General features: G+C 42.6%; 3 protein-coding genes across 5 annotated transcripts; 2 read left to right on the plus strand and 1 right to left on the minus strand.

The window, feature by feature from the left end:
* The first annotated feature begins 1,322 nt into the window (after positions 1 to 1,322).
* scg2b (secretogranin II b) lies at positions 1,323 to 4,119 on the plus strand. The gene is made up of 2 exons (XM_015957024.3): positions 1,323 to 1,453; positions 1,894 to 4,119. The coding sequence occupies exon 2, from the start codon at positions 1,911 to 1,913 to the stop codon at positions 3,693 to 3,695; it is 1,785 nt and encodes a 594-aa protein (XP_015812510.3). The 5' UTR covers positions 1,323 to 1,453; positions 1,894 to 1,910; the 3' UTR covers positions 3,696 to 4,119.
* A 777-nt stretch (positions 4,120 to 4,896) lies between these two features.
* ap1s3b (adaptor related protein complex 1 subunit sigma 3b) lies at positions 4,897 to 11,546 on the minus strand. 3 transcript variants are annotated; one of them, XM_015957026.3, is made up of 6 exons: positions 11,412 to 11,545; positions 9,550 to 9,728; positions 6,467 to 6,575; positions 6,241 to 6,378; positions 5,523 to 5,581; positions 4,897 to 5,366 (listed from the first exon to the last, which is right to left on the minus strand). In XM_015957026.3, the coding sequence occupies exons 1-5, from the start codon at positions 11,412 to 11,414 to the stop codon at positions 5,540 to 5,542; spliced, it is 471 nt and encodes a 156-aa protein (XP_015812512.1). In that variant the 5' UTR covers positions 11,415 to 11,545; the 3' UTR covers positions 4,897 to 5,366; positions 5,523 to 5,539. The 3 variants fall into 3 exon arrangements, with proteins under 3 accessions (XP_015812512.1, XP_054595882.1, XP_015812513.1); XM_054739907.2 differs by lacking the exon at positions 11,412 to 11,545 and adding an exon at positions 11,305 to 11,387; XM_015957027.3 differs by lacking the exon at positions 5,523 to 5,581 and having other exon boundaries at positions 11,412 to 11,546.
* Positions 11,547 to 11,706: 160 nt separating this feature from the next.
* Positions 11,707 to 13,977, plus strand: dhrs12lb (dehydrogenase/reductase (SDR family) member 12-like b). The gene is made up of 10 exons (XM_015957025.3): positions 11,707 to 11,903; positions 12,193 to 12,326; positions 12,388 to 12,470; positions 12,545 to 12,640; positions 12,713 to 12,794; positions 12,876 to 12,937; positions 13,074 to 13,178; positions 13,284 to 13,374; positions 13,558 to 13,695; positions 13,770 to 13,977. The coding sequence occupies exons 1-10, from the start codon at positions 11,848 to 11,850 to the stop codon at positions 13,934 to 13,936; spliced, it is 1,014 nt and encodes a 337-aa protein (XP_015812511.1). The 5' UTR covers positions 11,707 to 11,847; the 3' UTR covers positions 13,937 to 13,977.
* The last annotated feature ends 425 nt before the right edge of the window (positions 13,978 to 14,402 follow it).

A 14,402-nucleotide genomic window follows, 5' to 3' on the forward strand; every position in this document is an offset into this window, starting at 1 on the left:
TCTCTTGTCCAACCAGAACAAAAATGTGTGTATCATTTGTGACAAAATAAAAAAAGTTTTGATGATCCATAAAACCTTTTGGGGGGGAGATATTTAGTGAACCGACAACAGTGGGACTTTTTAGAAGATGGAAGACCCGTTATATCTGGTGAAAATTAACACTGCATTAAAAAAAAGAACATCTGAAACACTTAACAATAAGAGTCCCTTTATTAACATTAATTAGGACATTATTAAGCATTAACAAAAAGAGTATTTTTATTAACATTAAGCAATAAGAAACAAAGGGCCCCTCCTTAACATTACTTAGAGCAATATTAAGCACTAATAAACAAAGGGTCACTTTATTAATGTTACTTAGTGCATTATTAAGCATTAATAAATATAGAGTCACTTTGTTAACTATTGAGTGTCCTTAAGGTTAGGACAATAAAGGGACCTATATTGTAAAATGCTACCGGGACATCATACCACACAGACCAAAATGGCAGTGGCCGTGTGATGGTCTGGGTCTGCTCTGCTCATTATGATTTTAAATATTGATGCACATAACAATTCTAAAAGTGAACTGTTGTATGGCCAATTCGATGATGTAATCTTTATTATAACCACACCCATTTAAAAAATAAGTTTTTACCATCTTTTGGCCCCAACAAAACTTTGTAACAATCCATTCATGGCATAGAACAGGCAGCTGGCATGCAGCGTGGCCCCTTTTATCTCGCTGACCCTGTGGAATGCCGGGGCCTTGGCGCCCAGCCGAGAAGAGCCTGTTTATCACCATCTCTGTCGGTACAGAAGGAGGAGGGGAGAAAGAGGGCTGCTGAACTGCGACAGCAGCTCCGGTGCTTCGGGTCTGTGAGTCATCACTGGCGGGTTTAACTCCTCACACGCCAGTATGCGAGAGGCTGGGAGGTTGTTGTTGAGAATGACAACATTAAAACAGATTAAAAGGCAAAGAACGTGGGTTTATGTACATTTTGAGCCCACAAAGCAGAAGGGTTTCCCACATTTACCCAATAGTCTTCAGTTTTTAAACAAAAGACAGGAAAAACAAGCATTTAAGATTTTTTTCTTTTTACAATGTGTCCTTATAATAAAATTGGCACATGAATTAACTATTTTATTTTCTAAGTGAACAAAACTCACAAACTTCTTTCAATGAGACACACTGCAGCAGTCCTCCAGGATCTCTCCAGTCAACAACAGAGAGGTGTGACAGACCGCCCAACGAGCTATTTTAATACAGCAGACTCTTCCATATCATAAGCCTGAATCATTTATACGGACTTTTTAGGGCCAGGCTTTTGCGTGTGTTGTGTGATGACGCGGTAGTCAGGTGGTGCCTCATATAACAGGAGGAGCTGTCCAAGTGCTGAAAACAGAAGAGCTTCAGCATCGCTCCTGAGAGATGCCATTCACCTTTACTGCTGTCTGAGTTTTATTACCAAAGGTAAAAATAAATATTTTTTATTATTGTTACGTCAGGTAAAATGATTTATAAACGGAGTAACGGCTCGTTGATTTACGTAATGGGGTTCGCATATTTTAAAATAAGACTTGTGAGGTGAAATGCTTCCTTTAAACAAGAGAAATGCTCAAATGCGTTGTTTTAAATAGAAAGGATGAAAGAAAGATTTTCCCCTTAGGTTTAATGGGTACCAACGTAAAAGTGATGCTGACGTTGCCCATAACAACGTAGGGAGTGACTCATCCAGTGATGTGAATGCACAGCATCACATCATTCAAACTGCGGAGCGTAAATCCCTGAAAGGAAGACAAAAACAGTGCGCACGAAATCCTCTTGGTCGAGATCATTTTACAACATAAACATCTAGATGTCAGATTTGACCAAGAAACGCGTTCCTGACATGTCGTGGTCTTTCGTTCCAGGTAATAAATATCCTACAATGCTGCATTTCCACCACAAGTTGCCCGCGGGGAGAGTTGTCGTCCTGCTCGCATTCCTCCTTCACGGGTGCGCGGTGCAGGCTGCATCTCTCCCCCGCCACTGGTTCCGAGGCGGGGAGGGCGACGGACTGCCGGCTGCCTTTCCACCCAGCTCCGACATGATCAAAGCCCTGGAGTACATCGAGAACCTGAAGCAGCGAAACGGGGGTCGACCCGAGCCTGTGGATTACGACGAAGTGGAAAAATTCAAGGTCATGCTTCAGCTCGCCTCTCGGCAGGACGAGGTTCCCGGGGAGCGCCAGTCCGCCCCCGGCATCCCGAGGCAGGACATTACCGCTGAGCAGCTGATGAAAGCCATGCTTAAGACTCTCCAGGATCAGGCCGGGAAAGACCCAAGGTTCAGTCCCGCCTCTGAACCCAGGAGCGACCGCCGAACGAGCAGGTACCGCGCCAAAGACACGGAAATCCCCAAAAGCGCACCGGCAGATTACGGTAATTTCCCCAGGCCCCACAAGAAGTACCCGCTGATGTTTGAAGACGAGGAGAACACAGACGCCTCCAAGCGGGCGACAGAGGACTTGGATGAGCAGTACACCCCCCAGAGCCTTGCCAATTTAAGGTCGATCTTTGACGAACTTGGCAGGATGCCATCGATCTCCAGCCAGAAGCGAGACGCTTACGGGGAAGAAGATGATGGTGGAATAGATGGACTCGGTCACAGAAACCAGGCTTATGAGGATGTGGCTGGAGGAGAAGAGTGGGTACCCGTGGAGGAGAGGGAAGAGACGGAGGAGATGGAGAACAGGAGCCACGAAGAAATGGAAAGGGCGCTAAGCGATCAGGAGTCCGAGCGGGAGGAGATGCAGCGTCGGGCCAATCAGAACCAGGAGGACGCGGATGACGACACTAAACTGGTAGATTACTATCTGCTGAAGGTCTTGGAGATGAGTGACCAGACACAAAATGGGGATCAGACCGGTGATCAGAAAAAGAGGCTGATCCGCCCTTCCATCGTGGACCCTCGGACAGTGAAGGAGCTGCTGGAGTTGTCCCTGAAACTCCACGTCCCTCCTCAGGACCTCATCGATATGCTGCTCACGGAGGAGCTCAGAAAGCTCCATCGTGATCCCCAAGCCATGGCCCGTTACACGGCTGGCCAAACCCCGAAGATCCGGTATTTCAGTCGCAGACTGCCTCTGAAGAGCAAGCCCCCCACTGATGACATGGACAGGGAGGACTTTTTGGACATCATCGGGGTGGAGACCATCAGTAACGAGTATCCCGTGGTGCAGAGACCCATGAAGACCTCCTTGTCCTCCTCCTCAGACAGAATCCCTGCAGCTGCAAACGCAGCCCCGGTTAAAATCCCCCCACCCTCCGGACGCAGGGAGAACCTGTTTTTATCAGAGTTAAACAAAATGCCCCTGAAACGTCAGGCCGACGCCGCTGATGACGCCGACGATGACGGCGACATTGAAGATGAGGTGACGACATACCTTGCAGCCAAAATCCTCACAGAGTACCCGAACACCATCACCAAGCGGGACACGCAGGCGCAGCTGAAGGGCCAGTTCCCCTACGAGCTCTACGAGCGCGCCATGAAGGACTACATGGACCAGGCGGAGACCGAGAGGCGGCCAGTGGCCAAGAGGGAAGCCGAGGGTGCCGCAGATGAGAAAGCCACTCCCCTCCCGAGGGAGGAGACCCCATCCAAGACCCCCGCTCCGCAAACCGCGAATGAAGAAGAGGAGCAGCATCGTGAACAAAACGCGGCCGGGATGTAGCCTGATCTGTCTGCGAGGCGCATTAACATAAAAATAGTATTTATATACCGTCTCAAAAATAACGTTTGGTGGACGTGATCTAGTTTACAAATTTCTATCATATGAACAATAGCTATTATTGATACCCTGAGACAAATAATCTATAGCAAACTTAGAAATAAACACAGATAAACAATGTCCCTACTTGCTGCAAGAACATTCTAGATGTATTTCTAATGAGATGTAAAAGTGCCATCCAGAGAGGCGAAAAGTAATCTGGAAGATGTGACCTCTTCTATGGGGTGCTGATTGAAAATTTGTGTCATTTTAAATACTTCACCACATTTATATTAAAATAATGATGTTAAAAGTAAAAATCCTGAAACACAAGTTAAATATAAACATGGAAATTTCTGATAAAATGTGAATATTGTGCTAGCATGAATGCTAAAGCTGTTGTAGCATACCAAAATAAGAGGATGGAGAGATCTAAGTTTAGTTTCATGGAGGGTCTCATCTCCCTGCTTTTAATGGCGCCCCCAAGGGGTGGCCATGGTCTGATATCCTAAATAAATGTGGTGAAAAGGTGACTTTTTTTTATTATGGGGAGCTAAATGTGACAAAACTTAGCTTTTAATTCTTTTTAAGTGCATTACTTCCCAATCAGCACCCCATATTCAATCAAATCCAACAAATTGTGTTATTCGATTTGTTTACATTAAATGGTGTTTGTAAACAGTCCTATATTTGAATCTATAACCAAAAGATAAAAAAAAGCTTATTTTTCATCTGTGTCAAACTATTCAGTTACATTTGTGAATATACATGTAAATGATTAAATATAATCCTAACTGGGCTTTTGAAAGCTATTCTTGAGCACTATGAGGAATATTATCGGGATTATTTGTCAGGGCTGCGAGTGTTGTGACTCGTGATCTAGTCAGGGTTTGTGGATTTAATGTTATAATCGGATTACTTTTGGGTCTAAATATCAGACCGTCGCCTGCCTTCTAACCCTTTCATATTGCAAAGCTCTGTATCGTTGGCCTAACAGTGGTTGTGCTCCGTATGCTCATTTTTAAACCATTTTGTACATGTTCAACAACGTGTGATGGACCACAGATGAATAAAGCATCAGCTGTATTATTTTTCTTCTTGCTGAGTTGTGTTGCCTTATTAAACTCACTCACATCAATAGATCACAAAGCAAACAAAACATAACTCTTGTTAAAAAATATTTTAATCATAAATTGTGCATGGTTTTAAAAAAAGACACCAACAACAAATGCCTCACAGAACAGTTTTAACCACAGTCTTAGATGCTGATGAAACTAAAACAGATTAAAAGAGAACTATTGTATCGTACAGCACAGCTGTTCACAAACACATCTACTGGAGAGTGAAAATATCTAATATATTAATTCTTGATTTAAATGCAAAAAAACCATAAATTTAAACCCCGTCATTCTCTATTACAACTTCAATTCAATTTATTAATAATAAATGTAAAAACAAATTTCAGGCATATGGTGAGCAGGAAATAAACTAATTGTATTCTTTCTTTTTTTTAAAGGTTCAGTAAGTAAATTCAGTTCCAGAGCTTGATTGACCCATATTTGTGAATCCCTCCATAGTTTGGTCCGTTTTCTGTATGAGTTAAAAGGCAGGTTTGCTCATATACTCCTCCATCGTCTGAAAAAAAATAACACAAGAAAAAAAAAAAGATCAGCATCTTTGATGATTCCACATGTCTGACTAATACATTAAATCATTTATTATTCTCAGACACACATCTACAGATCACCTCTGTTCAGCAACACACAGCAGGGAACTAACAGAGCATCTAACCTGTCTGTCCATTAAGGTCATCCAAACAGCTCCACCTCATACCACTCACTGTTGTCATCCTGAAGCGATAATGATCACAATGAATAAGGGAGCCTACACTGAATATCATCCGTAAATGTGTTAGTCAGCTCTATTTGGAAGCACAGAACAGACCCAGTTAAACGATCGTACCACACAGAGGCATGAGCCTCTAGAGAGGGAGGGGAGCAAGAAGCACCACACAAACACTAAAGTTTACACCCCATTCCAGGAGAATCCGTCTCTCGCTCGGAAAAAAATAAAATAAAATAAAAAAGCTGGCGGAGGAAGAGACAGATGTGCACAGATGAAAGCAGAGGGGAGACGAACAGGAGCACAAGCTTAAATCTGTACAGAAGAGCGGGAACTGCACGCCTTTATGCCTCGAGAAAACCAAAGGCACCGCAGGGATTTAGCATCACAGCCTATCCATCACACTACACACCGACTAATCTACATTCACTCATTCATTGAACTCCTCATTTACCTCATTGGATTTATAAAATTTGTGTTGAGCAGATCACTGAACACCAAAATTTGGTACACATTTACCCCACAATCAACTTCAAATGGACAGATGTCACAAGTGTAAACACAATAAACTTACTAACGATTTGTTGCCGTTGCTGTAAGAGGTTCGAGGCACGCAACAGATGCTCACACTGCTGTATTAGTGAGTGTGAGTGGCCGATCGTCTTACCTCCTGTAACATGTCAGAGGCTTCGATGCAGCGGTTCACAGTCTGTTTGGAGGTTTCTTGGATCTCTCCTCCCATTAAAAACTCATCCAGGATAAAATAGGCCTTCTCGAAGTTAAAGATTATGTCCAGCTCGCACACCTGAGAGGAGGTATGATGTTGGTGAATATACGTAGTCATTGTTTTTACGTTTAGAAATATATTTTGATTAAATATAATTACTGAATACATTGCCAAAGTATTTGTCCAGCAGCTCCACATAGCGATGAATAATCTCCAGAGCTAATAGCTCATTCTCCTGGGCTTCTACACCCAAACAGAAATATAAGCTTGCATACCTAAGAAGAAGCAGTGGACAACAATTTCATTTTAAGCAGCAACAATGGACATTATTAGCGTGGGCATCAGTACAGACGATTGGGATGGTCCGCTAGTCCAAAAAACACTCAATTTAAAGCTGCAATAGCAAATTTGGAAAATATATTAGCTTAAACACTTTTGTCATGTCTCTTAACCCTCTGGAGCCAATCCACACGCCGGCATGTGATGGAACACTACTCGCATTACTCCCGTTTTTATGGAACCAGGAAACCACTTAGCATCATGGTTCTAGCTTGTTTCGACAAAGGGGGCTTAAAACTAAACAACAGTTGTGATTTAACATGTTTATCCAAGTAAAACATTTAAGGTAAAAATTCATGATGAAGATGAAGCCGCTTCTGCACATTCGATCTGTGGCAGATCGAGAGCGAAATCCTACAGAGCTCTCCGTCGGCTCTCGCTACTACACACCATAATCTAAGAGAGTCTGGAAGAAAAACAAGTCCAAGCTCATCCTATAAGCTGAAATACAAACCACACCCCCCAATCACAAAGTCACTCATAATTAGTTCACCAAGTCACACAAATCATGCGTAAAAAGTTGCTAGGTACAGGCAGGGAAGACTTTCTGATTAAGGGAGTTTTTTTGTTGCAGATTCCAGGTGGACAATGTAAGAAAGGACACCCCCTGGATTTGTAAAGCTTCTGATGCTCCCCTGAGTGTTACTTTGAGGCTTGGCACACAAATGTATGCATGTAAAGAATGTAAATGTAAATATCCATCCATCTATTGTCATTTTCATCCTCTTATTCGGAGTCAGGTCGTGGGAGCAGCAGCCTAAGTCGAGAGGCCCAGACTTCACTTCCCTCTCCCCAGCCACTTGGGCCAGCTCTTCCGGGGGAATCCCAAGGTGTTCCCTGGCCAGGTGAGAGACATAGTCCCTCCACCATGTCCTGGGCCTACCTTTAGGTCTCCTCCTGGTTGGACGTGCCCGGAAAACCTCACCAGGGAGGCATCCAGGAGGCATCCTGACCAGATGCCCGAGCCACCTCAACTGGCTCCTCTCGATGTGGAGGAGCAGCGGGTCTACTCCGAGCCCCTCCCGGATGACCGAGCTTCTCATCCTATCTCTAAGGGAGAGCCCAGCCACTCTTTGGAGAAAACTCATTTTGGCCGCTTGTATCCACGATCTCGTTCTTTCGGTCACTACCCAAAGCTCATGACCGTAGGTGAGGGTAGGAACGTAGATCGACCGGTAAATCTAGAGTTTCGCCTTCTGACTCAGCTCTCTCTTCCCCACGACAGACGGGTACAACGCCTGCATCACTGCAGATGCAGCACCATCCGCCTATCGATCTCACGCTCCAGTTTTCCCTCACTCGTGAACAAGACCCCGAGATATTTAAACTCCACTTAGGGCAGGACCTCATCCCTGACCCGGCGAAGGCATTCTACCGTTTTCTGACTCAAGAATCTAAATATATCTATAGAATTTTTTGACTTGCTAAACCAGATCCTGTCTTCTGCTGGACACTTTTGGAAGTAGCAGACGTAGAGAGAAAGTGTGTGGAACATTTTTAGCATAACAGCAATTTCACATGAAAAACGCCTGACACAAGCCTTGCATTTTTATGCGCTTAAATTTAATCTAAATTTGAGCTTTTTTATTTTTTACTCACACCCTATAGTTTTATTCTGAGAGCTAAAAATGGTTTGTTGTTTGTGGGTTTTCACTGAGATAAATAAGTAAATTTTTCTACTCGGATTTAGATTTTTTAGTGCACTTTCAGGTTCAGTGTGCCAATACAATATGACAAAATGAAGAAATGACTCTAAATTCACAGAGGTGATGTTGTGCTGAAAAGAATGATACCAAACAAGGCATTCAAATAAAATATAGGGTCAAATATAAAGGTGAACACTAAAACTTGTCGAAACGACTAATTATACCATCGACTCCAGAGGGTTAAAAGTGAGCTTGACCCATTCCAACACATTTGTTCTCAAGTGTAAATCAATGCCTTATGAGTCATTTAAAACATAGCTACGATGCTCCTTTTCTGAGATGCAGAAGTTTGCTGGTGCAGAGGTGGGCTGAAAACAGCAGGATTACTCATTATTATCAATGATTTGCACACACCTCACTTCTGATTGGCTAACAGGATGTGGTTAGCCATGCTACAAAGTCACTATCAACAAGACGTCTTCCGCTCTCTCCTCAATGCAATTCTTTTAAAGCCTTCCTTTGGGTGGGCGTGAGCCAAAATGGGCGAGGCCATGATTGCAAATTCACAGTGTGACACAGATGTGAAGATTTTCAAATCCTAGCATTTCACCATCTATTTTCTATCAGAAGCTAACGCAGGAGATAGCTGTAGGAGACTGTTTTTATGTTCAGCCTGCATGAAAAACTCAGAGGGACCAATTCTAATCAGAAATAATAAATAAAAAAAAACATTTTTTTCAGTGAACCACACAGTTAACAACACTAACACATTATATCTATAAATATACTGTGGAGATTAAGAAAAAAATTGTTGTTGTACTGGACCAAAAGCAACTTTTGGACCATCTGATTGTTGGTCTCGCTGAACTTTCCTGGGTCCTCTATTCATTACACACTCTCGTATTTAGCAGCAGAACACCACTGGTGTGAAGTTCTCCACTCAATAATATCAGAGAAGGAGAAACAGCCGGTTGCTACCCCTTCAATTTTAGGACAAACTACTAGAGTCCCAAAAAGAAAAACATCATTTGAAGTCACGGACAACAAAACGCATTCGGACCTAGAAAATGGTGACTGGTGTTTAGCACCATCTCGTTTCCTCTCGCAATGCAGGTTTCCAGTTCCGGCAGAACTCAGTTCTCAGGGAAGATAACTTGAGGGGAGGGGTGACTGTTCCACGACCATGTTTGCATTCAAAACCTAGCTTATTCTGTAGATTTGCTTTAGCAGCTTTAAAAGAGTTCAAAAAAGTTTCTAGATTCACCTCTTGTAAATAATCTTCAGGTCTTTCCATTGCAGGAAGTTGCTGGAACGTGGTTGCCGTGCCAACACCATGGTGGTCATTTCCCTAATGATCTTCTTTCTTTCACGATCTGACATTGCAGTGAACCATTTCTGTAGACGCAGCTTCCCCTGGCGACTGAAGAGCAGCAGGAAGCGCATCTGACAACACACGCACACACACACACACACGCACGCACGCACACACACACACACACACACACGCACACGCATGCACACACACAGTCAACAAAGGGAGTCATTAAATCTGTTTAGCAAAGAAATACATGAAGGCTCTAATACATACATATCCAGACAGAGTTAATCCAAAAGAAATTATTAACCACCAACACACACGCAGACAGATGAGACAAGAGCTGAACAATCATGACTCATTAACAAGTAATGTCCTCGAAATTCAGAAAAAAAAAGAGGCAGGCAGAATTTAATGAGTAACAAATAACAGGAACATTATTTTGAGGCTCTGTCCATTTCACATAGAGCTTAAGTCCCTTTAGAGACAATAGTTTTAAACCAGGACGTTAGACGTGGGCCTTACAAACTACTTTCAAAATGGTGCACTACATAATTAGTCAGTGAAACGATCAGGATTTTTTTCAGGTGTTCACACTTTAAAAACTGTACAAGAATTTTCATTAGCAGTTGGCTAAGATGTGTATATTTGTGGTGATTGAAACTCATGATAATATAATTTATGAGATGTTTACTTTTGTCAGTACTACAAACAAAAATGTATCTTCAAATGAATGGGCTTATTTAGACTCACAGAATCAAAACACAGAGAGACAGTGCTGCTATAAAAGCTGAGAAAAGTTGCAACAGGAACCCGAACGTTCAGGTGTGTACGGGTGTTTTATCAGGAGACTTGATACTTGGGAAAACAGCAACAAAGCAGGTAAACATGAAGCAGGCATTTTTATCAACACTGTCAGTGTGTTTTGCCCTCGTTCTGTCATGCTAACTTGCTGCACAGTTTAACCTTCAAAAGAGGAAGAAATTTCCAAATACACGAAATTAGAGCAAGCTAGCAAAGTGAAAAAATCATTTAAACAGTTATTTGCCATCAATCCTAACATTTCTACTAAACAAAATATTTAGAGTAGTTCTCATTTATTCAAATCCTTAAAATATGCCGTTTAAGATTTCTATAAGCTAGAATGTGTTAGATATTCTCATCTTTCCAAGTTATTTCTAACTTTTTGAAACAAATTATGAGTGTTTATATAAAATTAGAAGCAAAAGTCTTAAAATAATTGAAAACAGACATGTGATGATTAAATATATAAATTTGTGCTTTATAAATTGTTGAATTTGAGAAAATTGCTTGAGTGATCTCGTCACAATGGGAGTAAACCAACCCGGAAAAAAGGGCAATGGGAATTATTCAACAGTTTAAAACATTAAAAATAACCTTTATTTATATTTTAAAATATATACTGTAATTGCATCTATTAGCAGGTGCGTGTAACTCCTCACAGGCAAATTAAAATGCAAAGCAGTGAGCTGCCAGACAACTGGGGGAAAGTGACAAAACCAGTTCTACAGCGTTCACCGGTTTAGGTACACCTCACACACACACACACCTTACTTCCGGCTGTAGATAAAGTTGAAACAGAACCTTATAAAAACAATTAAAACAATAGAACTACTTTTTAGGCAACCTGTTGACTACGAAATCGCTCCAGGAAGTAGCGAAAATGAGCTCCTAGCCTTATACCTGATGTCAGGTGCGACCAGGGTGCGACAGGTGAACGGCCATGTAGGCTGACGCTACCTTACAGAAACGGTCATGCGCACAAGCCAGCCTTAAAAAGAAACACTTACCATGTTGGCGCGGAGCCTAAATACAAACACTACCTAAAAGGTGGGAAAATACTACGCACTTTAACCCTCACAAAGGGTCAAACAGCCCCAGTGAACACATTTCTGCCCTACGCCAAGTGCAGCTAGGGTGTAAGTGATAAACCCCGCCCCTCTGGCCGCCCCAGACGCGTCATCTGACCTCACATGCATCTGGATTGGCCCTAGATCTTTTCCAGATAGGATCCGTTCAACCAGCAGTGTTATGTGACCTGTGAATGAATGGATTGATGAAACTGTTAGTTTCCCCCCTCAGACAGGGAGTGTTTACTGTGTCATTCCCATTCAGTGTCGGTAAGGAGCAGCAAGATCTCCTGCGTCCTCCTCATGTGATCCTGATCTGTCTCTGATTTGGAAAAGGAGCTGGTGCACCAAGTTGGATTGCTGATCTTTTGGTGTCATGTCAATGTACCGAAATGCCATCTGGTTTCTGAATGGAATCCACCAATACACAAGGTTAGTGCCACTTTGATGCAGGTCTGCAGAGCGTTTCAGTACTTGGTCTATTTTGTGACAAATGCATTTTATGTAATCCTGAATGGTTTGTTAACAGATCAGTCTGATCACTGTTGCACAGCTTACTGCACATACTGGCCCTTATGTGCAGCTACAATAGTTCTATTGACAGCTTGGGAATGACACATCACTGCCAGGGCTTGAATACAGAGATGAAACATCTAGATTGTCAATGCTTCACTTTTCTTAGACACAGTCATTGATTAGTGTGCTCTCTTTGTGCTTTCAGGAAGGGATATGAAGCAGCATCCAAAGGCTTTGAGCCCAAGGACCTTGATGTGTCCGTCGTGGGTCGATCTTTCATGATCACAGGAGCTAACAGTGGAATTGGCAAAGCCACAGCAATGGCCATAGCCAAGAAAGGTACACGCTGAATAGTGGTGTGTGCTCTGATGTAGAATAAAGTTTTGTGTTTTGTGTCCAGGCGGGACAGTCCACATGTTGTGTAGGAACAGAGACAGAGCAGAAGAGGCCAAATCAGACATCGTTTCTGCGTCTGGTAACACGGTGGGTGTGTTTGATTGGTTCTATTTTGTAATGAATCCCATGATCTCCTCAAGACTTAAAAGCGGTTCTTGTAGGAAGTGTACGTCCACATTGTCGATATGTCGCAGACGCTCAGAGTCTGGGAGTTCGCTGAGACCTTCAAGAAGCAGCATCCATCGCTGAATGTGTTGGTAGGGTTCTCATGCCTTTTGTTATTTGCCAAATACAAATCGGTTGCAAATCATGTGCTTTAAACCAAACAGATCAACAATGCAGGCTGCATGGTGCACAAGAAAGAGCTGAACGCAGAGGGAATGGAGATGAACTTTGCCACAAACACCATGGGTAAGAAATGATTCAAAGTGAACATGACAGGTCTCTTCTCTGCACCGTCTTAACTGATATCCATTCATCTAAACTCTTTAGGGGTCTACGTTCTCACTCAAACTCTCATACCACTTTTGCAGAAGAGCCGGGACCCCAGAGTGGTACGGTTTCATGCTTAAACACGCACAATAAGGGTCTTCATCTGGTTGGTGTGGACAGCATAATGCCACACTTGTTTGTGCTGCTGTGGTTGTTGTCTGAGCACACTGTGGTGGCTGTTGTCTTCCTGTGTGTTAGATCACTGTGTCCTCTGGAGGCATGCTGGTCCAGAAGCTTAGAGTTGATGACCTGCACTCAGAGAAGGGCTACTTCGATGGGGTCATGGTCTACGCCCAGAACAAGGTCAGAATGGAATTTAAAGTCACACCTATGGTATAAAACATCATTCATCATCTAAGGGAAACAGGGGCAAAGCGAACGGGATAATAAAGAGTTGTTTCTCTTCAGAGACAGCAGGTGGTGCTAACAGAACATTGGGCCAAAACCTACCCTGTCATTCACTTTTCTGCCATGCATCCTGGCTGGGTAGATACACCAGGTACTGGCTTAATATTCACTCATTCAAAAAGATTAAAATACAAAGAAATGCTTAAAAGAGGATTTCTGTTTAGACCTTTAAAGTAATTTTTCATTTATTTACATTGTGCTTCAGAGAAGATTACCTTTATAAATGTCCTGATCAATCATTTAGTGTCCTATTAAAGATTGTATATATTTCCAGCTGTTTCCACAGCAATGCCTCAGTTTCATCAGATGATGGGTGACAGGCTGCGTGGAGTCGAACAAGGAGCAGACACTGTTGTGTGGTTGGCCTTGTCCAGAGTTGCTGCGAGTACACGCAGTGGGCAGTTTTTTCAAGGTGAGCAGAACTAGATATCACAATTTAAGATGCTTTTTGCAGTTTTTTGTCAAAACCTCAGCATTGTGCTGCAGATCGTAAGCCGGTTCCTGCACATCTCCCTCTGGCTTGGACTCGCAGTTCTGCTGAAGAGATTTGTAATTTCATCTCTCAGCTGGAGACTCTGGCTCGAGCTGTTCAGCTACAGCATGAAGCAGATGCTGCAGGTCATCTGGACCCATCTAAACCTCACTTTGTCTAAAATGTTACTGATCAGCATTAAATCACTTGGACAAACTTAAAGAGTCAAGTCTTTTTTATGCATTTGCACAAGTGTTACAAATGTTTTAAAATAAAACTTTGTTTGCTGGACAATTATTTTCCCACTATAGACATAATCCTGATTTTTCTAATCAAAATGAATCTAAAACTAATATAACAGCTACTATTTATCCACCTCTGATCACAATCTCTCAGTTTTTACCACCCAGGCCCACTCACTAGGAAATGGCCTCTTGTGAGAATAAATGCAAAGGTTCTCCATGAATTACCAATAACCTTTGAAGTACCTGATTACTAAGAGCACACAGCTGTTGGACTAAGAGCATGATCAAAGATGAGAGCATCGGTTTTAACATGCCAACCCTCTGCAAAAAGGCTGCACTGAGGCTCCTGACGTGTTAGTGAAGAATGTTAGTTTTACCCAACACATTAATGAGAACCAGTGA

Source organism: Nothobranchius furzeri, chromosome 11, assembly GCF_043380555.1.
Source record: "Nothobranchius furzeri strain GRZ-AD chromosome 11, NfurGRZ-RIMD1, whole genome shotgun sequence".
Lineage (NCBI taxonomy): Eukaryota > Metazoa > Chordata > Actinopteri > Cyprinodontiformes > Nothobranchiidae > Nothobranchius > Nothobranchius furzeri.